Below are 22,890 nucleotides of genomic sequence, written 5' to 3'. Positions count from 1 at the left end.
CAAAGTGGTGACACCTCACCTTCAGATTCACCTGCTGAGGCTTGCATATGTGTAATGTCTGGGACTATGTATATAACATGGAGTGTGCTATAGAGTATGCTTCATGGTATGAATGCTGTGCTGACAGCCTAGTCCTATACATGATAACAAGTTCTATGTTGAGTTGTGCCCTCAAATATAAGTCAGCTATCATGGTGATTTTGCAGCTACAGAGGTGTGTAATGCTTGAGTTGAGAACTATGAGCTATAAATAAAGGATTGTCATCTTATTTGAGTCTCCCCTAAATGAGTAGTGCTAAAATAGTGCAAAATAGTACTACAGTAGTGCAAAATAGCGAAAATTAGAGGACCACATTTGCGGTAGTGCTATAGTAGTATCATGTTGGCACTACATGGCACTATAGAAAAAGCGATAGTGAAGAGTAGTTATAACTAGTATCAAGTATACTATTTAGTGCTTAGTTGCACTACTGAAGAAGTGCGTCTGAATAGTAGCTCTAATGTAGATGTCATCTCTGCTAACACTTGCTAATATAGATGAGATTATCTGAATAGTGATAATTAGTGTCAATTCGCAAAGGCTGTTTTTCCAGATGCCGGCGGATACGACATACCGACTATCAGGAGAGAATGCGAGTGACTTGACGGATCCACCGTGTGGCACCCATTCATAGAGCGGTTGTCCGCCGTCTGAGTCCCACAAGATGATAGTGGAGTCATGAGATGCCGTGGCGAGCCATTTTCCATTCGGAGAGTAGATAAGACTTGTTTCATGTCGGAATCGTGACCGACAATGATGTCTGAGAAAGGGTAAGCCATGTGAGGACGTTCGCTGCAAGCCATACGGTAACGAACCTGATCTCGAGGCGATCACAAATGATCCTGTGGCTTCCAGCTTGGGAAAGTACTTTCTCAGCTCGTGGAGCCATAGGATTTGTCGTCGAGAATGAGTAGGGCTATCGCTGAAGAATCGAAGCCTTGGGTGAGGACAGCTAAGCAGCGTTCGGTCCAGCTCCGAGCATAGGCGAAGGTTCCCTTCATCGCTTGTAATGGAAGACAACAGGACTCCAATGCGTGACAGAAAGTCTATCGTGATATTCTCCAAGGACGGGGGGCGGAATGTCTTCGCTATCTCGATAGATGCTTTGATGAGATCGTCGTTGAACCCCACGTCGTGCTCGTTAGCCGTGAGTGTGAGGGAGTGCATTCGAGGCCAGTCCACACTTAGAGTTACGTACTGGTCATGAGCATCTTTCGCAAATCCCAGAGATATTTTCGGAGAAATGTGCTGACCTGGAGGTATAGCACGCCTACGTTCGGGTCCTTTCAAAGACAGACTGTCCACTGTCGAATGACCCGATGTCACTAATAGGTCTACCACGGCACCGTCTACTGAGTGTAACTAAGCATAGCATTCTGTCGATCAGTCATGGACACACTGAGCGATGTTGAACGATATTCACCGTGAGTGTTCTCAGCTTCAATAACTGCTGAGATAGGCGTTGTTTGCTCCGCTCTCGCTCGGCGTTGGCACTCGTCGCCGAAGCAATCGTCAGCGCGCTGCAGGACAGCTCTCTGATGCCGGTGAACGCTTGCAGTACTCGACAAAATTCTTGCGGAGTTGGGAAATTTCAGAAGGAAGAGATGCAGAGTTTTGATACATGTCATAGACGTTCTGTAGCATGCCAGAACAGGCTGCGAAATGCTACACCTCTTTGCCTCAGCCCCATCAGCGCACATGGTAATATTGCTAAGATTGGGAAGCACATGGAGAAAGTGGAGAGGCGCCGCAGTGTCAAGCTGGGTGGTGAGCGACTGCACGAGCAAGCACAGATGGGGGTGGGTCCTGAGTAAGTCACGGAAGGCAAGAATATCCCCCCTTTTCCTGAATGTGACATTGGCGACCATGAGACAGAGGCTACGGGGACGGAGTTGATGACATGTGATGGAAAAGCTCCAAAGAGTCCTCTGGTCATCTCCACAGTAGCGGATGATCCTCTCAATGAGCCCCTAGGGAAGGCGAGGTGAGGCGGACATCGACATGGTGGGCGCAGTGCAGTATGTCGCTCCTTGGATTCAAGACGACTCTATTGGCAGGAGGCGTGGCATGTGAACAATGCCTCGTGTCGAGTTCCGTGGCATGCCTCAGGATCACATCAGTTGGTGAGCTCTGCAAATGTTGGCGTTCGAGTAACAGTCCATGCAGTCTTTCTCCTCCCGCGAACACTCTTGATAGTTCCTTCAATATCATAATTTGATACTTACAGTACAAGGCAGGACGTATGGACGGACGGAGGGCGAGCGATGAGATTGTTGAGGCTGGCTCGGAAACGGTCTAGAACTTGCCTGCCGGGCGCCAGGAGGATTTTCAGATAAGGTCATGTGATTACTGGCAGGAGTAACATCCACCAGACCAGCCGAACTCTGCGGCGGTTCGATATTTTGCCTCGGCCTCTGATGTATCTGAGGTTGCCTCAGTCGTTGCATGGCGAGAGGCTGCTAAAACTTAACTACCGTTGATCCATATGCCGTACTTCCTCCTCCCGTTCAAATACACGCTGGTTCCCAAGGATTACCTGTTCCCGCCTCTTAGCTTGAAAAACTACTCACGCTCCGTGAGTCGTGCACGCAGGCCAAAAATTCACCGCTGTTCCCGACGTGCATCATTTACGCACAAGTCATGCACAGCCCTGATGACAGGACCCAATCTCAGCTCATTGACTCTCAGATCCGAGACTTCACCTGGAGGTAACTTCGCATTGTCTTCTGTCCGTTCAACAACCACATTGACACTCTCGATAGGACTGTGCACAGCACCGTGTGGCCGTACTCGTCCAAGCGCCGATGGCTGTATTCATCCTCTGTATGTCATCATAATCCACTCACCTTCCTCATCGCTCCTGCATAATAATGCCCGCCTACTCTGTCAGGCCGGCTCTCCTTGGTTGCATCAATCACTGACTTCGAACTCGAACAACCCAGTCACGTCCCATTCAAGTACATCCGCTATCCAGATAGCTTCCGCATGACGATCACGCAGCTCGTCGACGATGGTACATCGACTTTTCATTTCTCTTCCGTCAATTTCGATGGGATCAATCAGCATATTGCCGGTGTACATCCCACTATTGTTAGAATCACTAAGCTTCTTGTACTACCGAAGGACAACACCCCAAACTTTATGGTCATCAAGAAGTACCTCCCACGGCTGATCGATTCTCTGAGCGACAGGATCAATGGGTGCGTGCGGATGGCGGAGGAGATGGCCAAAGAGGCTAGTACATACCTCGAACTTGTGAAGGAGATGAACCAATCGTACTTAGCCACCCAACGTATGTCCTGGTCCTTAATCCTGTTGTAGGAGACACGGTAGCGAACTCACGCCATTTCAGGCAAGGCGAGAAGGCTAGTCACAGAGAAGGAAGGAGCTCGCATTGCAAATGAGGCACGCCAGGCTGGGACTGATGGAGAGCTTCCGAGCGCGCAGGAACAACCCGACGACGCGTCGAACCGGATGCCTAGCGGTATGAAGAGTTCTCGCTCTGAAGATACTCGTGGCTGATGCTATGTACAGGCGGGGCTGACCGGAGCATGGTATATCATCCCTTTCTAGCATGGAGCATGTATTGACACGTTTACAGTTTCAGAGCATCCTAGATGCGCTGCACCACAAACCGTTCGAAGATATAGAGCATCTAATTTCTGACTCGGGGTTCGGTTATGAGTCTGGGACCTCGGCTCAATCCGTCGATCTCGAAGCTCGAAAGAAGGAGGTCGGGGACCGCGGCGCGCAGTACAGCGTCGCGAATATGAAAGCCGAACTGAAATCGAGCAGAGATGATTCAGAGGCGGCAGTGGCCCGGCTCAAGTCAGCTAACTCTAAGCTGGGAGTCATGAGGGCGAATGGAGCGACCACAAATATGGGCAAGATGACCGTGAGTGAACATATGTAACGCACGAGCGCGCATAACTGATGCAAGCGAGATCCAGCCGAAACGGACGGTAGCAGCTCTCAGTCATGCAATTGTCTCTTTGACCGAGCTGAGGGTGTTCCTGGACGATGTCGTCATGTTCTTTGGTCGTGTCCACACATTCGTAGAGACTTTGAGAACAGAGGTAAATGAATTCATCAACGAAGCCGGGGCAGAAAGCACGACTACAGAGCTGGATACTTACGCGAAAGGGGTACGAATAGCAATAGTATTGGTGTCACCACGAGTCGTCTTCTGACCTTCCTACGCAGCTCATCTATGACCACACTATACATTGCATAGGCCAACATGGTCAACGAGGATATGAGCGATGTGAGCAACTTAGGATCACTCAAAGGATATTGATTCGCTCACGAACAATTCTATACAGATGTACGTGACTCTGTACGACGACAGCGTGCATCCGGGTGTCAAGATGCTTTCGGGCATGGGAGCACTCACCAAGTCAGACGACCCTGAAGACATTGATCGAGCAGGGAAAAACATCCAGGATTGGGCACAGGATGCGCGTGACAGGATCTGCAATATGATGATCCAGGTGAGCCCAGTCGTGATCGGCCTCGATGCAAACAACCATGATCTTGTTCACCATGAATCTGCAGCGGACGAAAGAGAACGAGGATAACGTTCATAGGCGGCTATTTGAGCTCGATTCAAGCCTAACTAGAGCCCTCGCTCGTGATTCTTGAGTTTGTCGTCCGAGACAGATCGCAGGTGGAGTTGACCATTCATGCGTCCTATAGGGATGAAGCGCCCATTTTAACGCCGCTGGTGATGGACCATACTGAAGGCCGAATTTGATGCGCATGTATGACTCCATATACTTGAGCCGCACCGCTATTCTCTCAGCGTGAAGAGGAAAAAGAAACCAGCGTGTGCGTGCGTAGACTTTGAAATCGCGAGGAGGCCTAACTGAAAGTATGTTGGCTGTAACCGACCATCAGGCTCATCTCCGAGGCGTGACTGGCGTGAAGAACGACGGCACTGTCTCAAACCCTTCTAGAGGGATCAAAAGGCTTTTACAGTAGCACAGACAAAGAAGCGCGACTTACTTACAAGCAACATTGGACGAGCGCGCCGCCGTTAGAGGTACAAAGACATTCACCGCTCGCGATATTCATTACGAGTAAGCCGGCAAAGAGCGAGCCAATCACGTACTACCGGCCCCCTGAGTAGCCGCCCGCGCAGGGTCGCCCTCTTCCTCTCCCAAATATTGTCATGCATCCAGCCTATAACGAATTACATAGACTGCTTGTCCACCTTACTCCCCATCGCTAGACCCTTTTCGTGCCTCAGCGAAGCTTGACCTTGGACGCATGAGCTGAAGGCGAAACCGATACGCTCAATTGGACCACGATGAGCACGTCAAGTTCGTCTCACTCACAGCGCCCGTACGCATCGGTCGGCGGGCACGTACGCTTCTCCAACACCCCAGAACAATTCCATCACGATGAGCGTGGACTGTCCGCTCTGAGGACATCCGTCTTACCCATGGCGATGCCGAGTTGCCCAAGCACGCGCCATACCCTAAGCCCGAGGAAGAAACTGAGGAGAAGACGTGGGGCACCGCTATAACGAATGCCATAGACAATGTGAGCGCGCTTGTTTTACCTTGAGCATGTCGTGAATGGAGTCATGGGTGAGTTATGTCCTCATTCGATCATTCGCATCCGACTAAAGTCTGGCAGATGGAGATGGACAGGTCGAAACGGAAATGCTCGCGGAGTCACCTCACATGGCCAACATACTTCCGCGCATCGACCACAACGTAGGATAGGATGCAGGATATGCAGGTAAGTGCGGCTTCTCACATAGCGTGCCCGCAATTCCTCACTTCAGATTAGACGAGAAATGGCTGCACGAGAGTATACTATGTGTGATCACGACCAGCTTGATCCGCCCACCTTAGCTGTTCTCTCTGGAGCAGACCGTCTACGAATGACTCCAAGCCTCTATCGCTTTCACCGCTGGCTCACTGCTCCCCGACGAGCGTCGTCCTCTGGCGGTCTGAAGCCGCTCGTCCAAGTTCCCCCAGCCGCTCCTTCCTCAGACTTGCCGCGCAGACCTTCCGTTCGTGGTTACCACGCTCGTTCGCGCCTCAGCTCTATCTGCGAACTCTCCGAGAGCCGGCCAGTTCATGCCACACTTCTTCCGCTCGATAGCACCTCTGCTACAATCGGGCGATCCTCCTTTGACCTATCCATCCCAACCAGCGCTGACCGATGACTGCAGCGACGAGGAACCGCTGACTTCTGAGTCAGAGCCCAAGAGCGATGTCAAACGCGAACCGAGCGCTTCACCAGAAGCAGAGGCAGGACTGAGCGGGACAGCGGCGTCTGGGACTGCTGGACAGCTCGGTGCGGATCTTCCCCCGATGGAGGCTACTGCGGAGAGCGCAGGAGAAGTTACTCCGTTGCCGTCCCAGTGGTCTCCGATTTCCCTCTCTAGCTCCTTCGCCCGCCCGACTGATATCGCCGCGCAACTCGCCGCATACCCAAAGCCTGCTGCCCTTCGCGCTCCCGCTGATCTGTTTATGACCCCCCTCATCCACGGCGGCGGCAGCTCCCCTACCCGCTCCGCGCCACAGTTCCAGGTTAACTTTGTGAAGAGGTCGAAACACTTCGCTTCATTCAGCCCGCCCGTCTCGCGAATTCAAACTGACTCAGGATAGTTGCTGGACGATCCTTCATTTGTATCAATACGGCTATGCCATATGCACGATGATCTGATGTACATAGCACTGTTCAGTTCTCTCGCATATCGATCCAATGTACGATTCAACCAAGAGCGAGGCTGTGTACGATGCGAGCATCAAGATACTGCACGTCCAGCATAGAAGATTTGAGGTACGTACTTCTTGAGGCCTTGGAGAGAGCCGTTGAACTCATCTTGATCGCCAGGATTCGGTCCAGAATCGGCGTATTGCCAGAACGTCGTGAATGACCAGCCCGCTGGCAGCGTGCCGATGCTGGATGAGTAGCGTGCGATCCAGAGAGGGTTCGTCGATGCGAACGCAGCGCTGTTGCCCGTGCAGGTCGTCCACCAGTCGGTGGTCGTGTAGATGACTGTGACACGGACGTGAGCTCGTTCGTCGATCTCCCCTTTTCTCTTTGCTCTTATCGTACATACCTGGGAAGACGCCAGTACGTGCTTGGTAGGTGTCGGAGAAGTCCTTGATCCATGAGACCATTGCTGACGCGCTCAACCCGTAGCACTCTACCCCGTCAGGGTTGTCTGCCAGTCGAGTTTATCAGCGATCGCGCCGGTACGGCGCACCATTCGGACGGACTGACATTCGATATCAAGAGCACCTGGGAGGGTGATGCCATCGCTGGACCACCCTCCTCCGTGCGCAAGGAAATACTCTGCCTGTGTCGCACCAGACGACGTGTCCGGGTGCGCAAAGTGGTATCCACCGCGGATGAGCCCCGCGGTCGTAGCGCCGTTATAGTTGGCAGAGAAGTCGGGGTCAACGAATGCTGCGACAATGTATGGTGAGCTGACCTTTCATGCTCTACTCCAGACAAACCGAGGTTGAAGTAACGTACTGGTTCCTTCCGTAGCCTTGATGTACGCAAATGAGACTCCATTGGCGGCGGCGGCGGCGAAGTCGACGACACCCTGGAAGTGCGAAACGTCTATACCCTGTGGAGCAGCCCGCTTTGCCGGAGCCGTTGCCACAGTAGTGAAGGTCGTGGCCAAAGCGACAAGAGGTGCAGCGGTGAGTCTCATCTTGGCTTTTCGCGAATGCGCGGTGCTCCTATAGGACGCTCCCAGGTCTGTAGCAGAACATCTATACTTAAGCAATCTCGGTTTGCTTTGGATCGATACCAACGATCAAGATCCCACTAAGACGGCTGCAGAGCATGTGTGCGAGAAGTCTGGTCTAGGGAAGCTGAACATGCGGAGTTTCCTCCAATGGCCCGCTCTGGTACAGAAGGCCCGGTTTGACAGATCAGCATTAATTATCCGCCATCTATCAGGTCAGTGTCGTTCAACCTGCAGTATGTCGATCAGACGGTTGACAGCGAATGTTCTCACGACCGTTTCGCCAGTCGCATACCATCGCTTCACACGTTCTTTGCATTCGAACACCAAGTGCGTTCACTACGAACCCGTAATGTTGTCCGATGGCCCATGGGACACGAGGTTATCGCAATGTATGCTCTCTGGTTCCCAGCGGCCTCGGCAAAGAGACGTGCTTGACTACCCCCGTCAGACAGGTGTTCGATGGTACCAACACTCCACAAAGGAGTATATTCAACGTACGACAACAGCAAAGAAGGGTAGAGACATAGAAACGATGCATTATCCTGTAGTATCACAACAAGTTCTCCAAGCTTCTGACACCTTCAGCCGAGCGCAAGCCTATATGCACCGGTGAGTGTTCCTGTCAGATCAAAAGGAGCAGTGCATACTGACTTCTTCAGGCCATCAAGGGTACCGTTGAACTCATCCTGGTCTCCTGGATTTGATCCCGAGTCCGCGTACTGCCAGAAGGTCGTGTAGCTCCAGCCAGCGGGGAGCGCGCCAATGCTAGACGAATAGCGCGCAATCCAAAGGGGGTTCGTGGACGCGAACGCAGCGCTGTTGCCCGTACAGGTCTTCCACCAGTCGGTAGTGGTATAGATGACCGGGTACACCCCGGTGGACGAGTGGTAGGTGTTAGAGAAATCCTTGATCCAGGACACCATCTCCGACGCGCTCAAGCCATAGCATTCGGCCCCACTCGGATTGTCTACATGCACCACCTCCTCAGGCGGCACCCCACATGCACTGTCCAGTAAACACTTACACTCGATGTCAAGAGCACCCGGAAGGGTGATGCCGTCACTCGACCAACCTCCGCCGTGAGCAAGGAAGTACTTTGCCTGGGTAGCACCCGAAGAGGAGTCAGGATGGGCGAAGTGGTACCCGCCGCGGATGAGACCTGCGTTGGTCGCACCCTCGTAGTGACTGGAGAAGTTTGGGTCCTTGAAAGCTTATACAACTCCCTGTCAGAGCTATGTTTCCCAGAATTGGTAGTGCTGCAGAACGTACTGGTACCCTCCGTCGCCTTGATGTACACAAAGGAGATCCCGTTCGCCTTGACGGTGTTGAAATTGACCGTCCCCTGGTAGCTGGAAATATCGATACCCTTGGGATTCGCGCGCTTTTGCAAGACAGGTAAGGCAGTAGCCGCTGTTGCCACTAACACGAAGACGGATGTCGTGGCGATCTTCATGTCGATGACCTTGCGAAGTGGATTGACCCTCGCCAGAGACTTGACTAGGCCGATAGAATACTCTTATATACCCTTCTCCCTCCAAGCTGCGCACCCACCTCGCCAACATCGAGATGGCCAGGCTTGTCTGCTGACGTCAAAGCATGCGTGTATGCACTTACATCTGTCAGGTCTTTGGACGGAGAAGTACTTCCGAGGTTCTGATACCGACGCATCAATCCGATCAGCCCTACACGAGGTCAACGCAATCGTTTGACAGGGGCAACCCGTGGCAGGTGGGGCAACTATCTACTCAGCATCCTCTGCAATTTCCAACTTCGTCGAAAGTGCAATTCGTGGGCGGATCCGGATGGAATGTCATTCATACTTGATTGTTCGGCGGTTGCATCGAATGTGACCGTCGGTCTCCGAAGATTCCACCAATTGCCAGTAGTCAATGCGGTGCGATCTCGCATCAGGCTGTCTAGCACTGGTAGCTTAGTAGAGGGGTTCGTCGTAATGGCGACATAGAAAAGACTGTGTGACGGTAGTGGCTTCGGACTCGGGGCCAGTTTTCAAGGCCTCATGCGGCAACACCATCGTAACCCGGCGCTTGCACAGTCTCAACCTTCCCCGACGTCCAGTAACGCCGACGCCGCGAGTCGTTGCTATGATCTACTTATGACTCAGCCCGAACCCACCTATCTTCCAATGTACTCTCTTCGATCAACCAATTATACGACTGATGCCTCGAAGTAATGACAGACTAGTGCAGCGCGACCGTGTTGTTCTCAATTCTCACTGCTGTGCCGATTCTAATCCTTTCTGCCTTAGGAGTCTGTGAAGACATGAGGACACTATTCGACTCGTCGGATACAAGTAGTATATGTGTTTCTAATTCTCATCCAGTATAGTTGCCACCGAGTGGCACAGGAGAGCCCCCAAAAATCAGCACGCCTGGCGTGTCTCAGCTTGAGCCGACAGGCACTTGAAGGAGCTAGCCATTACTATATCGCGAATGTCACCCCGCTCACGATAGTAACCACCGTGGCCCTCATTTGCGTGTGCCTCATGCCGAACCCGGTGCAGAGCATCGTGCCTCACCAGAAACACTATGGCGCACACCCCTCAGAAACCTAGCGGATCAGTGAGGTCGGGGTTGCTACCGTGCTCCAATATGTGCCAGATCATGATGTACTCGATTCTTAATCGCATATAGCACCATTGGCAATGACTCAGGACATGGATACAAATGACAATTTACTCGAATGCTACGGATAAAACTACGGTCTCGCGACATACTTCACGCCCAACTCTTGACCTCATCAACCAACCCAAACATCTCGGGCAGCTTCTGCCACAGCTCCCTGCGCCGAGCCCGGTCACGTTCATCCAGCTCCTCTTGACACATCCCACAAAGAGGGAAGCTCAACGTCCACTGCTCGACGCTATTCAACAGCTTCGGGGTCTCGTATACCAGCGCTGCCTTCTCCTCCAGCCTTCGCAGAATCTCGCCGCACATGATAGGCGACCTGCACGAAACGGAGGGAGGGTGGCCGAAAAGACGCGTCGGGATGGTCGTCTTTAGCTCGCAAAGCTGCCGGTAACCACCGACGCAGCGCCTTACGTCCTCCGAATCCAGCTCCCCATCGCTTGTGAGGCTGTTCAGGACTTCTTCCCCGAGCAAGGCGCAGTGATAGCATGCGAGCGGAAGCATACTGGAGCAGTTCGTGAGCCTCGCCAAATAGACGACTTCGACTACCTGTTGTGGGTCGGCGAGCTTCAAGGCGTCCTGAGGAGGGCTGTTCCACTCTTCGAAAGCGTCCGTGAACACTGTCTTCAAGCATTCAACAGCTTGACGCTCAATGGACTCGAGTTGGTATTTGTTGGCGAGCCGAATGAGCGCAGAGATTTGCTCGTATTGGCACCTGTGCGAGTCCGAGATGCTATCCACCACGGTCAGATCGCTGAGCGGAAGTGCGAGTGAGAGATGCACGGATACATACCGTACGTATGTCATGGGCAGGAGGACGTCAAGTAGTTGACTCCAGTCCTGCGGCGAATCGGTAAGCCGAACCACAGGGCATCCGCCGTATTCCTCCTCGGCGTGAGTGGCAGAGGCGAAGAGGTCTTGGAAAACAGGGGACTGCGCGGCCAGGAGACCCCTGTACACCTTGAATCCGATGGTTCCTGCGAGGAGGACCAGGTTCCCGTCGTCGAACCAGAAGCGAGGGTGACGGGTGATTTCAGAGAGTGCCACTTGCGCGTGGTTAGACTTGGGAGGAGGGTTAGCGAGCTCGCATCCGGAGAGATTCTGCGTTTTGGATGGGTTGGGTGCGGAGGACATGTTTGTGCCGTGAAAGACTTCGAACGACAGCAACTACGAGAGATGAAGAAAATAGTATCGAGGTGGAGCAACGAAAGCGAGGGTTGAGGTGGTAGGCCAGCGTTTAAGGGTAGCCGGCTGGCCCGCTTTGAGCTAAGCACGAACAAAGGGTGCCACACCTTCGATGGATTTAGATCTCCTTGGTATTATCATTATCCCGGATCTACTCGTCAAAGAACGCACTGAGAATATAGATTCCAGCACATTATACAATCAAACGTAGAGCACCGTGGTAGCTTCAATACCGAACCAAGTGGACTGGCCGTTTGGCTGAATCATGTTCATCAGCCGTGACGACCCAAGAAAGCATCATGATACGTAGCACGACGTACCGGACAATCAGTGAAATCCTCCAAGACTGAGAAGTAGAGAGTCGTGTTAGCCGCCGTGCCTTCGAGTACAGGCATCGTCAAACTGGCGGGTGGCGCATTACTCGACGGAGGTAGACCTGATTTCAGAAATAAGCCAGCCGCCTGCGACAAACGTGATATGAAAGAGAGCAGACTCACCAAAGTTCGAGATTGTGTAATCACCGAAGTAGTACTCGAAGGTGCCGTCCGCAAGCCTGCCGTTCGCCATCACGTCTGAGTTGGCCGGAGGTGTCTGGCTGAGGTACACGGCGACGGTGACTACGTCGCTCTCGCAGAAGTTTGAATCCTTGTATAAAAACTGGAAGCTGTCTCCGGCCGCAATAGTACTGCCGTTTGCCGGGGAGATGGTGGTCCCATGGGCGGGCCACACGATGACCTGGCGCGTCTCGACAGCGGCAGGGCGCGCCATCGGGAGCGCAGAGAGTAGCGCGGCAAAGATGGTCGTGAAAGCGGATAGTCGCATACTGCGTGGGCGAATTGCTGTCCACCCTCCACGACACGGTTCGACATTTTATACTGAATTTTGCATTGAGCGGCTTGATGACCGCCACAGATAAGTGGATGAGGCACCTTGATGGAGCCGCGCAGGAACAATCGGGATAGTGACAGCCAGGTGCGGTTTGTACGGATGAACCAACGTCGGGGCTCTCAGGTCGTCCTAGGCGTCAGGACTATATCGCGCTGGCGAGATCACTGATCCGTGCAGGATCGGGATTTCAAATGATGCCAAAGAGCTGTACGCCGGAGAACGGTAGTTTCGACAGCATGACGTCGAATGGGTATGAAAATAAACACACCAACATCATACGGTCAGAGGTAGGACCGAGGTCGGGCGTCAGCTTGGGGTTTCCTGTGATGACCAGTTAGAATTGAGTGTCGTATACTGGGTGTCGGTACTGACCGTGTGCGACTCGCGCTCTTCTCCTTTCCTCGATTGAAAATGTCATCGCTCTGTCTAATCTGCAGAGGAGCCCCTTCTAGAGCAGAGCAGCATAACTGCCTGAGGGAGAACATCGATCCTCGTCGAGAACGATATATCACCGCCACCAGTCATCCAGTCAACAGTACACGCAAAAGCCGTCACCTTGTTACTTACGCGATGCGGTCTTCTTCCTCGGTCCGCGTCTTAACAACCGTTGAGTCAACCTCAAGCCTCGAGTCCGTCTGCTACCACGCGACCATGGTTCATTTCGCCGAACTGAGACCAGACATTCAAAGTTGACTGCGCTGAGGTACAGACGCACGCACTGAATTAACCAAGCCCGGATTGCAACCATACATGAACCAGATCGACCACATCACCGTTGAAACAAAGTGGCATTAGGAGGAGGATTCGCCACATTCCGATCTCCACCCTGCGATGGCTCAAGGAGGGTGAAACGATGCCGCTCAAGGCTCAATGTCGTTATTGAAGGCTAGACTTTGTCTCTGGCCGGCCCATGTAGAGGAAATGGTTGCGAGAACGTCGGTGACCGAAGCGAAAGGGACGAAGTGCATAGGACCTTTAGAGCCTTCGTTCAACCATATCTCCGACTTGACGCCATTCCACCATGCCTTCGTCTTGATGAGATGATAGTCTTGCTATTGCACCTGCTGCATAGATAGTAAGCAGACTGGTGTGTGTCATGCCGTAATAGTGAATGGCATGCCTGTGGAACGCTCGGGTACGTGTTCTTAGCATAGCGGATGATGATAGCGCCGCTGGGCGGATGGAACATTGATGTGCCCTCCGCTGGGTAGTTCTCAGCATTCGCGTACACTTCGTTAAGCAAACTAGAATAGGCTCAGATCAGCGGGAGCGAGTTTCGGCAAGGCGTGAGCGTCGTCGCTGTGCTGCAATGACATCCGCTAGAAAGTGACTGTCGGGTGGCAACGCTATCACTGGGCCCTTTGGCGCCCCGAGGTCATAACACGTGCACCCGTCGGGAAACACCCGGTACGGTTCCTCGGGAGTCGGCCACTATGATACCTACCTCTGCGCTCTCTCCGGATGAACGACATGCAGGGGACCTATTGGTACAGAGTCGTATGCGACGGTGAGCAGGCATGCTATCAAGCTCTTAGAAAAATCGCCCAATGATGGTTCCACCACTGGCAGGTCGGTGTACCCAAGCTCGCCACTACAGCGCTGGAACAGCTCCGAGGCTGCTTGCCCAGATGGCACTAGGGTGGTCAGTGGATCATTTGAAGGTGAGGGCCAAGTCGATCCGGACAGCGCACACAATTCGTATACATTGTGTGGCAGACCTGACATCGTTTCAAATCCTTTCCGGGATACGGCGCTTTCTGCAACGTTGTATCATTGTGTTGGACCCGTCTCCCCGAGATAGACTCCGCGTATGCTGTCTGTCCGAGTCTGTGATCGAGATTCTGCCAGAGTCGCAGAGCATACAGGGATAGGGATGGGGCGGGGGGCTGGATCCATATCGCATCAGTCCGTCAGCGTCATGCTGCTCAGCCTTGCCTGCGGCTCATTTTCACCCGAAGTGTCTTTTCTCGAGAGGTACGGAATAGTACTAACTTTTCTTCGTGTAACAGGCATCCTCGGGTTCCTCACCCGACCTCCCCGGATGCGCTCCGGACAGCTATGCAGGAAACGAGGATACTTGCGAATAATCCTTTCGTAGTGAACATCACCCTCCTGTCCAGCATAAATCCGCCAGATACGAAGGCTATGCGTGCGCAGCAGTCGAGGGCTTACGGAATTCCGAGACTGCGGACAATGGTACGTCGCGTCTGCGTTGTGTTCCTATAATGGCCAATGCTGATATGAGTGGAAGTTACGTTGCATTTGGACGTGAGCGCGTTCGACGCTACATATGCAATATACTGCACCTGCGCATGGATCTCGAGCGGTCAGTGAGGTTGTTATTCAGTCTGTAACGCTTCTGCTCGCTCAAACGTCAAGCGGACTTGGCAAAGAGGAACATGCCACTATATAACTTACACCTCTACTACCTGAGTCCGATTCTGACGCCCATCCCACTGCCTTCATATCGGTGAAGCTGTTCCTGGGAGGCTGCGGCCGGGTCGAAGCCGAGACGGCGTGAGCAGCCTTTCCAGCATCTTTTCGATTCGACCCAGCCCATCCTCGAGCCCACCGATCCTGTCTTCCATTGTCGTGAAGCGCGTCTCCATGTCAGCCAATGACGCTTCCCCTTTGTCATAGGAGTCCCCGGGTCCGGAGGAGGCATCAGCGTCAGTCTCATCGTCTCCGACGTTCCCCCATCGTACGCCACCGTCACCGTCTCTGACGTTCCCCCATCGCACGCCACTATGTGCACGCTGCGGCCTGGACGAAGTTTTCAGCGCGGATTTCAGCGTGGTTGACTCTGCTGCCTGATTGTCGTACACCCGTGCAAGTGCATGAGTGCCCTTGTGCTGTACAGCCTCGATGCCGCCCTTCTCGTCGCAAGCAAGACAGACAAAGAGTGTATCTGATCGTTGACAGCACGTCAGCCTCTACCCTATATCACAATGTGGATGATATACCTGAACATTCGACGCAAAGCCAACAAGGCATGTGCACCTCCTCTTCGCATCCAATGCAGTAGGGCTTGGCGATGGGCGTAGGGTTCGCAGGGTTCGCTAAAGGACTCCCCTCCAGGAGCGAATCAGTGTCGCTATGTACGATACTTAAGCTCATATCGGAGCGTGGCGGCGTGTGGAGCCCTACATGCTTGAATCTCAGGTCCGCGGCAGTACGGGCGATATGTTCGTCCTCCACAGAGCCGTCCAGAGACTCCTCACTTGCAAGGTGATCCTCATGAAGAGATGACGAGGAGCCCTCATCTACCTCCTCCGGCGTGTCCATAGAGTCCGGCGTAGTCTTGCCATTGAGGCTAGGGATCGATTCCCACACCTTCTTGTCCACCGACGCTCTGCGGAAGGGGGATGAGGTATCGGCTCTGGTCCCCTTGGGACGAGCCAATGTTTCCGTGACGTCCTCGAGTCGAGCAAGGAGGTCCGACAACTTCCTTTCCCTCGCCTTCCCTTCCTCGCCCATGGACCATCCAGGAATGCGTGTCTTCACGATGCAGTGGATCTGCTGCTTGTCTCTGACGTGCTGCTCGAGACAGTCTGGGTTGTCGTTGCAGAACGACGCGTCGAACATGGGTCTTCTATACCCCGCTTCGGGAGTACACGTGCAGCACCGTAGCATAGGCACCGCCGTCTTCAGCACCTTCCCGCAGGATCTGGACACACCCCCTGAGCATGGCGGGAGGAACCGGTGGTAGTACTTCTCGGACTCCACGAGGGCATAAGTGAGGAGATGCAGCTCTGCTGGAGAAATTCGGTGAAGGAGACGGCACTGTTCGTCGGCGTCCTCGGGATGGAGCTCGTCTACGAACATCTGACAGTACAAAAGCGAGGCAAGACGATGACGTCTGTCTAAAAGGGCCTTGACGCGCTTCCAAGACATGATTTTGCTTTCTACCTTCGAACCGAGGATTGACTGAATTGCAAAGTGCCACCATGCCTTAGGTCTGTTTTCTTTGAGCTGTTGCGGGGATGGATAGAATGCCATGACCGACGGAGAGACATCCTTTTTGAAGACAGCGTGACTCCTAAAAGGACTGGAGAAATCGGGGGCGACATCATGATCGCCTACCAAGGTCGTACCGTCTTGACCAAGCGTGAGTCGAAGGTACTCGGTCGGGAGCTCAGCCGTGTCACAGTTGAACGTCACAGTGAAGGCGAATGCAGGTTCGTCTTCGGACGATGTGATGGGTTCTCCGACGATAGTAGTGCGAGTGCACCGCCAAGGGTAGTACAATCTTGGCGAGGCTATGACCTGGTTGTTACTAGTAGACGAAGGTGTGAAATGGAGGTTGATCATAGCCAGGCCCGCATCCGCATTGACACGATCCAGAACACCCGTCCAGTGCCCGACGCTGGAATTGGGTTGAGTCATCTAGGGTGGATCTCTGAATGACTGTGGTACACACATTTGTTGGAGCGGACCATCTATGTTATTGGAGCCATTACGATCGTCAAGACCGTCTTCCAAGCCTTGGGCAGGATAGAAGTGTTCGAAGTGTGGGGGGTACTTGAGGATATTTGTGTTGGGAAGCACGTCATCTGTGAAGTCGTAGACGTAGCTCGCTGTGTCGGCCTGTGGACCCAGCTCCGTCAGTGGCAGATGGCCCGTCGAGAACTGTGGACAGTCAATGTAAGATTCCATTTGCTCCGTTCCATTTGAATGTCGTATCTGCTCACTATTCCACAAGAAAACTCGTGGATCTCCTGGGAAAGATCAAGGCGTCGCTGCTGGAACAGGCCTGGGCTCGAGATGAGACGTCATTACTCGTTCCTGAAAGTCGACAAAGATGCTACACGCACCGCAAAGCTCTCCGCGACGTAGTACGAACGCGTCTCTGATCACGTAGAAGCACTCTCCAGCATCCGCTAGTTCATCATTGTGAAGGACGTGCACTTGCGCCAGTTTCATGATGTCATAATGACGACGCATCAGCAAGTATAGCAAGGGGAAAAGGTTCTGGGGAAAGGGATGGAATGAAACCTGTCATCATGTTGAAGCAGAGATGACGAACCCTTTCTATTCCTTTCTGTCTGTTGATGTCGGTGACTGTCTCCAAAGCATCTATTTGATAGTCTACAGTCTTCAAGCTGTCTCGCAGTCGCTCCTCCTCTTGGTCCATGTATGTTCGGAAACGGGGCAAGACAGCAAGTCGTTCAGAGAGCGGTTTGAACCCTGCAATCATCTGCCCTACAGTCTGGCGGATGACATCCAAGTACTCGTTGATGTTCGCATTGTTAAGTTGACGGATGTTCTCAAGTTGAGACATAGCGTGCCATAGGGTGATTATCCTGCGCCGATATTCTGTCATACATACCTGCCAGCCTATAGACAGTCGAAGGTAAAGCACAAATTTCGATGCATGCGCGCGTGCATAAACCCACCAACGGCCCAATATGCGAGCCAATATAGGAGACTTGTCGCCGCGTGACATTAGTTGTAGCCCTAAATAAACGTGTAGATAAACATAACGCACCTCCACCCTTTCGGACGAGAAGCCGTGAACCGGTTGACCTCTTGGATAGTGACGTAACCAGATGCGTCCTCGTCTAAGGCCTCAATGATTGGCTGGAAGTGCATGAGGTCGATACATTGAAGCGTCCACGCATCCGCCTCGCTGATTTCCTGGCACTGTTTCCCAGTTCCCTCGACTTTGACGTCTCGCGCACGCTGCTGGTCATCCAGCTTCTGCAGATAGAAGTCATGTATTGCGAGGACGAGATGTCGTGGCTTGACGATGGCACGCCAACGCTTGCTGAAGGTTCAGTCCTAGCCCTCGGAGACAATTTATAACTTACCATATCCTTCCAAATATCGCGCAAGTCCTGTAACGCAGATGTTAGCCGATTTGCTCCTCCTAGCAAGTGAGTCGGTTGAGCATACTGGGTTCATGATCCTCTCATGCGGTCCCTGAAGAACCGTGCCAACAATCCATTCTCCTTGATGGGCTGAAAGCCTCGCCATCTCGTCCCTCAACCCCTTTATCCGTATATCGAACCTTCTTTGGAATATCTTCCTATTTGCAGTGATCTCGACAGACGGAGCTCGAGTCACCTCCTGTCGCAACACAGACATCTCCTTCTAGTAGTCTATCTCGCCTGAACCATCAAGCCAAGCGCTGGAAGGCGCCTTTGATCCAGGCGTCAGGTTCCCCCGTTGCAAGTCGCGGTACTGATTTCCAGCATCCGTGCGTGACCCGAGGCGGCTGTACTGCGAGTTGGTACCCATGCTCCGCACGCGCGACGAATTTGTTCTTCCGGGCATTCGCGAGTGCGGGATGCCGAGCGGCGGCCAAGCAGCGATCCTGCTGGAGTGTCTCGAATCGAGAACACTAGATGAACCAGTGAACGTATGAGAAATGTGAGGACGTGGTGGTATATAGCCGTCTTTGTACTCGAGAGAACGCTCGCTATCGAGGAGACTTCGAAGGGTGGCAGGATCTCGAAGCGCAGCGTCTGGTCCACCCGCCTGGCCGATCATAGAGCTGAGCACGCGCTGCGATCGTGGAGCGCAACGCTCGAAGTACTGAAGGAGAAGCTCCGTCCTGGTCACGGGTCAGCTAGCTAGCTTTCCAAATGACGAACAGAGCTGACCTTTCCATTAGGCGATCAAGTTTATCATTGGCATGATCAATACCGATGGCTGAGTGCATGGACAAGGCCTGGATGATCTCTGTCTTTCGACTGGCAAAGGTCTTGATGTGCTCCTTGAATTTCTCCTCCCATTTGTAGCCTTTGAAGGCCTTCAACAGAACACGGCTGTTCGAGTAAGCGTTACAGGCGTTGGCGCACTCCTCGATATCGCCAGCAATACGAGTCATAAGCTCTCGCAGATGATCCTCGACCATCAGACCATCATCAGGAGCAGTATGATTTGGAGGTACGTGCTGCAGCCTGTGAATACAAGATTGTGAGTACACATGGAGATAATGGCTTTCTTTTGAGACATACTGTAACAATGCCGACATCATATTCTGCATCTCGAGGAACAGTAGGTTGACCTTCTTGTCGTTATTCTGCCGCCTGATCTCTAGCTCCATCGCAATCTTGAACGGTGCCACAGCAACTGTTTCATCAGACTGTGTTAGCCATAGCCGTTGAGCTCCGGCCCTGTTCGCTGAACGTACTCGCAACGAACGGATGCATTTTCGAAACAGCATCCAAGGCCTTCACGAACGGGGGCAAGTTGTCCACAAGTGATTCAACACCACTGATAAGGAGGTTGACCCCGTCGTCCTGGACAAGGTTCGCGGCAGCCTGAATAGATGACCCTTGCGGCTGCTCATCTCCCTTGGGGCGTTTACTATCTCTCCCGGAGTTGGCCCTGTCGAGAGCGTATTTGGCGGCATGTAACGCCAGTGGCATATTGTCGATATGGGGTTGGTTGATTTTGTGCATGATCACGTCTACGGTGACTAGGGTGCTCGATGGTGAAGTGACTGAAAGAAAGATGGTAACGGGGGCTTCCCTTACGGCTAGAACAAAGATGTATGTATTATAGGTGCTCGATGGATGCTGGTAGCATGAGAATTGTGGGTAGGGCGGATCCCAGACCGTTCCCAATATAGTGCGTGAGGCACCGGGAATCATTGTCTTCCGAAGAGACTCCAGTTATCACCGGTCCATTAGTAAGGGTCTAAACGCCCTGTACACCCGTGGACGGAAATTCGTGGAGCAGAGCTGCATAAGTACCTGAGGGAGAACCTCCAGGTCGTCGTCCAGGCATACCAAGAACGATACATCGCTACAAACCAAACCATCATGTGCTCAACAGTACGCGCGAGAGCTGTGACCTTTAATTGTTGCGCGACGCCGTCTTCTCTCTTGATCCGCATCTCACGGATGTGTAGACGCAGAGTCGCAGTCGGCTCCTTGTGCGGCCAGGGCTCAATCCACATAATTGCTGCTTCGCACATAGCCCCTATAACCAGCACCGCAACTAGTAGTCGCCCCCATCTTATCTCGTGATGTCAAACATGAAATTGGGAGAGTTGGCCAGACAGTGAAACTTGCTAGTCGCCTCGCGATGCGTAAAGCCCGCCCGCGCGAGCTTACAAACCGAGCAGTTGTGCTCGATCCGTCAGCCCTGCTACGACCAGAAGATCCAACGCGCAGAGATACAAGTGCACGTACTGAGTACGTGAAACTGGGATTGCTACCCTTCATGACCCAGTTCGACATCGCCGTTGAAGCAAAGTGATACTCAGAGGAAGGGTCGCCACGTCCCACTTCCGGCCTGCGACGGCTCTTGGAGGGCTGAGCGCCGTTGTCAAGGGCAGACTTCGCGCCTCGTGGAGCCATGCAGAAGATTCAGTGGCGAGAACATGGACTAACGTTTCCTGGTAACCGAATCGAAGGGAACGAAGTGCACAGGACCTTCCAGGCCTTCAGTCAATCGCATCTCCGGCTTGACGCCATTCCACCACTCCTTCGCCTTAAGCAAATGACGGTCTTGCTGTCGGACCTGCAGCGCCGACGGTAAGCTCATCAACGTATGCCGTGCCGTAGTAGTGAAAGACATACCTGTGGAACGCTCAGGTACGTGTTCTCAGCGCAACGGATGACGATAGCGCCGCTGGGCGGATGGAACTTTGCCGTGCCCTCCGTCGGCAGGTGGTTCTCGATATCCGCGTACACCTCGGTGAGGACACAAGGATTGTGCAACTGCAGCGTACGACCAATCTTGAGCATGGCTGCCATCGGTTTCTACACACCGTTGCGCAGGATTGATACATGTTCAATTGTCCATGGCTTCACAAGCTAACGATGTGCTACGTACCTGATGGGATATAGCACGATGGGTTCCGACGACGCGAGACGCAGTCATCGTCCTGAAGTCGATCATCGAGTGTTCCGCGGTGATGAGTGGCGCGCGGGGCGCATCTGGGTCTACGGGCTGTGGTATTCGGGTATCCTGTGAAAGAATCCATTCGGTCAGCCTCAGTGTAAGCATCGGATCTCGGATACATGCACTCGCCTTCCCCGCTAGCATGTCCCTCAAGACTGAGACGAGAAGCTGACCGCCCGTACGCGCGAGTGAGTCGCGCAGAGTCGGGAAGTCAGCTGTATCCGGTATGCCCTAACGGTTCGCTGTTAGTACCACGGGTGGATACTGTCGAGAGGGTAGACATGCCATCCTTTCGGAGCGCCAAATCGCGCCGGAGTCTATGCCCTTCTTCCGTTCGGTCATCTCGATGACGCAAACACCCGTCTCCCGCCGACCGTCGATGAGTGCGTGTTGTATCGGCGCAGGACCGCGGTACAGAGGGAGGAGCGAAGGGTGCACGTTCAATCTCCTTGTGGGAAGGAAGAGAGCGAGCAGAGGATTAGGGAGGATACGTCCGAAAGAGGCCGTCACAAGGAGATGGTTGGGGGCAGGTGTAGGGTTTGGTCTAGCATCTGTGTCAAACGTGAATGGAGGCGGGGCCTGGGAATAGCGGCTCATCAGCTAGAATAAAGAGTGATAAAGGCGATGGGTACCTTCCATGTCCTGAACTCGGACCGCACATGGGGAATGGTGTGCACCTGGAGCCGCGCATCTTCTGCAAGCAATTTCAAGGGTGCTGATATGCCCCGAAGTCAATATTAGGATTACCGCGAGGAGCGCAACACATACAGACAGACAGCTTGGAGCCCCTTCTACCGACTTTAGTGTCAGGCTGTGTGACAATTTGGATGTCCTGCCAGACATCTGCTAGTCACAATGAGTATTACGCAGTTCAAAGCACGGCTTCATACCTTTGGCTGTCAGCAGCTGCTGCAAGACCAGGCAAGAGAACTCATCACGTCCGAAGAACAAGATGTTGAAGAGGTCTGACGTGGAGGAATAAAGACGGCTGCCTCTCGACCAGCGCGAGTGCGTACAACGTCGAGTAAGCGAAAGCGACATACAGCCTGCGCGCGATCCTTGCGACAGTGGCCGGCCCAGGCTCACTGTGACAGCAGCGAGAGCGAGTTCAAGGCGCGATGCCGCCGTTGCGCGCGATGACCTGGGATCGGCCGTCGGGTCACAGATTTTGCTGCCATATTGGGCAACCGGCGGGGCAGAAGGCGGGACTTTGGCGCCCCGGTAAGCTCGGAGAAAGGGATAACACATGTCGCTTGCGGGGCACATGTACAAGGCTCCGGTGTCCAACAATCCGGGGTACCTGCTTCATCTCGCTCGCTCTGACACCTCTACCCTCTCTTCCACACACACACCTCCAGACGTAGCCAGCTTGCCAGTATGCCTATAGAGACGAAACTCACAAAGTTGCTCGGCATCCGAGTGTAAGTTTCCAACCACTCTGATTTGGTGGCAGGATAGCTCGGATTGAACACGTACAACGGTTAGGCCCGTGGTACAAGGAGGCATGCAATGGTAAGCAACCATGCCATCATATACTCGATAAAACTGCT

At 53.3% G+C, this 22,890-nt stretch overlaps 10 protein-coding genes across 10 annotated transcripts in view; 3 read left to right on the top strand and 7 right to left on the bottom strand.

Moving 5' to 3' along the window:
• Nucleotides 1–775, bottom strand: part of DICSQDRAFT_18752 (WD40 repeat-like protein) — a gene marked incomplete at both ends in the record, with an annotated part of 2,788 nt that extends 2,013 nt beyond the window's left edge. Inside the window, one exon of the mRNA XM_007369360.1 lies at nt 524–775. Within this exon, the coding sequence (XP_007369422.1) occupies nt 524–775 (252 nt within the window). The remainder of the gene's footprint in view (nt 1–523) is intronic.
• A 2,069-nt stretch (nt 776–2,844) lies between these two features.
• Nucleotides 2,845–6,663, top strand: DICSQDRAFT_173545 (uncharacterized protein; the record flags this gene model as incomplete). Its single annotated transcript, XM_007369359.1, has 9 exons — nt 2,845–2,863; nt 2,931–3,332; nt 3,393–3,524; nt 3,575–3,594; nt 3,642–3,935; nt 3,991–4,185; nt 4,275–4,304; nt 4,363–4,530; nt 6,019–6,663. 9 exons carry the CDS (start codon nt 2,845–2,847, stop codon nt 6,661–6,663), a joined length of 1,905 nt encoding a protein of 634 aa, XP_007369421.1.
• Nucleotides 6,664–6,769: 106 nt separating this feature from the next.
• On the bottom strand, nt 6,770–7,724 carry DICSQDRAFT_173544 (N,O-diacetylmuramidase; the record flags this gene model as incomplete). The annotated part of the gene is made up of 5 exons (XM_007369358.1): nt 6,770–6,785; nt 6,847–7,057; nt 7,122–7,226; nt 7,286–7,471; nt 7,541–7,724. The coding sequence occupies 5 exons, from the start codon at nt 7,722–7,724 to the stop codon at nt 6,770–6,772; spliced, it is 702 nt and encodes a 233-aa protein (XP_007369420.1).
• Nucleotides 7,725–8,344: 620 nt separating this feature from the next.
• Nucleotides 8,345–9,236, bottom strand: DICSQDRAFT_182945 (glycoside hydrolase family 25 protein; the record flags this gene model as incomplete). Its single annotated transcript, XM_007369357.1, has 4 exons — nt 9,033–9,236; nt 8,788–8,973; nt 8,415–8,730; nt 8,345–8,360 (listed from the first exon to the last, which is right to left on the bottom strand). The coding sequence occupies exons 1-4, from the start codon at nt 9,214–9,216 to the stop codon at nt 8,345–8,347; spliced, it is 702 nt and encodes a 233-aa protein (XP_007369419.1). The 5' UTR covers nt 9,217–9,236.
• A 1,262-nt stretch (nt 9,237–10,498) lies between these two features.
• DICSQDRAFT_111148 (uncharacterized protein) lies at nt 10,499–11,542 on the bottom strand (the record flags this gene model as incomplete). Its single annotated transcript, XM_007369356.1, has 2 exons — nt 10,499–11,141; nt 11,202–11,542. 2 exons carry the CDS (start codon nt 11,540–11,542, stop codon nt 10,499–10,501), a joined length of 984 nt encoding a protein of 327 aa, XP_007369418.1.
• Nucleotides 11,543–11,768: 226 nt separating this feature from the next.
• On the bottom strand, nt 11,769–12,472 carry DICSQDRAFT_111146 (uncharacterized protein). Its single transcript, XM_007369355.1, has 3 exons — nt 12,091–12,472; nt 11,914–12,029; nt 11,769–11,851 (listed from the first exon to the last, which is right to left on the bottom strand). The coding sequence occupies exons 1-3, from the start codon at nt 12,413–12,415 to the stop codon at nt 11,795–11,797; spliced, it is 498 nt and encodes a 165-aa protein (XP_007369417.1). The 5' UTR covers nt 12,416–12,472; the 3' UTR covers nt 11,769–11,794.
• Nucleotides 12,473–12,532: 60 nt separating this feature from the next.
• DICSQDRAFT_139957 (uncharacterized protein) lies at nt 12,533–13,277 on the top strand. The gene is made up of 2 exons (XM_007369354.1): nt 12,533–12,804; nt 12,856–13,277. The coding sequence occupies exon 2, from the start codon at nt 12,893–12,895 to the stop codon at nt 13,172–13,174; it is 282 nt and encodes a 93-aa protein (XP_007369416.1). The 5' UTR covers nt 12,533–12,804; nt 12,856–12,892; the 3' UTR covers nt 13,175–13,277.
• Nucleotides 13,278–13,940: 663 nt separating this feature from the next.
• Nucleotides 13,941–14,895, top strand: DICSQDRAFT_139956 (uncharacterized protein; the record flags this gene model as incomplete). Its single annotated transcript, XM_007369353.1, has 4 exons — nt 13,941–13,988; nt 14,051–14,142; nt 14,491–14,677; nt 14,733–14,895. Coding segments are annotated over 3 exons (218 nt in total), but the record flags the coding sequence as incomplete, so codon positions are not given.
• Nucleotides 14,896–17,347: 2,452 nt separating this feature from the next.
• DICSQDRAFT_17865 (uncharacterized protein) lies at nt 17,348–19,316 on the bottom strand (the record flags this gene model as incomplete). Its single annotated transcript, XM_007369352.1, has 8 exons — nt 17,348–17,452; nt 17,508–17,818; nt 17,878–17,909; nt 17,970–18,244; nt 18,292–18,318; nt 18,377–18,571; nt 18,824–18,977; nt 19,087–19,316. Coding segments are annotated over 8 exons (1,329 nt in total), but the record flags the coding sequence as incomplete, so codon positions are not given.
• A 1,505-nt stretch (nt 19,317–20,821) lies between these two features.
• Nucleotides 20,822–22,518, bottom strand: DICSQDRAFT_149507 (Formyltransferase; the record flags this gene model as incomplete). The annotated part of the gene is made up of 9 exons (XM_007369351.1): nt 20,822–20,956; nt 21,016–21,198; nt 21,272–21,406; nt 21,470–21,571; nt 21,593–21,919; nt 21,973–22,055; nt 22,109–22,183; nt 22,231–22,328; nt 22,427–22,518. 9 exons carry the CDS (start codon nt 22,516–22,518, stop codon nt 20,822–20,824), a joined length of 1,230 nt encoding a protein of 409 aa, XP_007369413.1.
• Between the last annotated feature and the right edge of the window lie 372 nt (nt 22,519–22,890).

Source organism: Dichomitus squalens, assembly GCF_000275845.1.
Source record: "Dichomitus squalens LYAD-421 SS1 unplaced genomic scaffold DICSQscaffold_48, whole genome shotgun sequence".
NCBI classification, from domain to species: Eukaryota; Fungi; Basidiomycota; class Agaricomycetes; order Polyporales; family Polyporaceae; genus Dichomitus; species Dichomitus squalens.
Note: the sequence above shows the minus strand (reverse complement) of the source record. Positions and strands in the feature narration are given on the sequence as shown.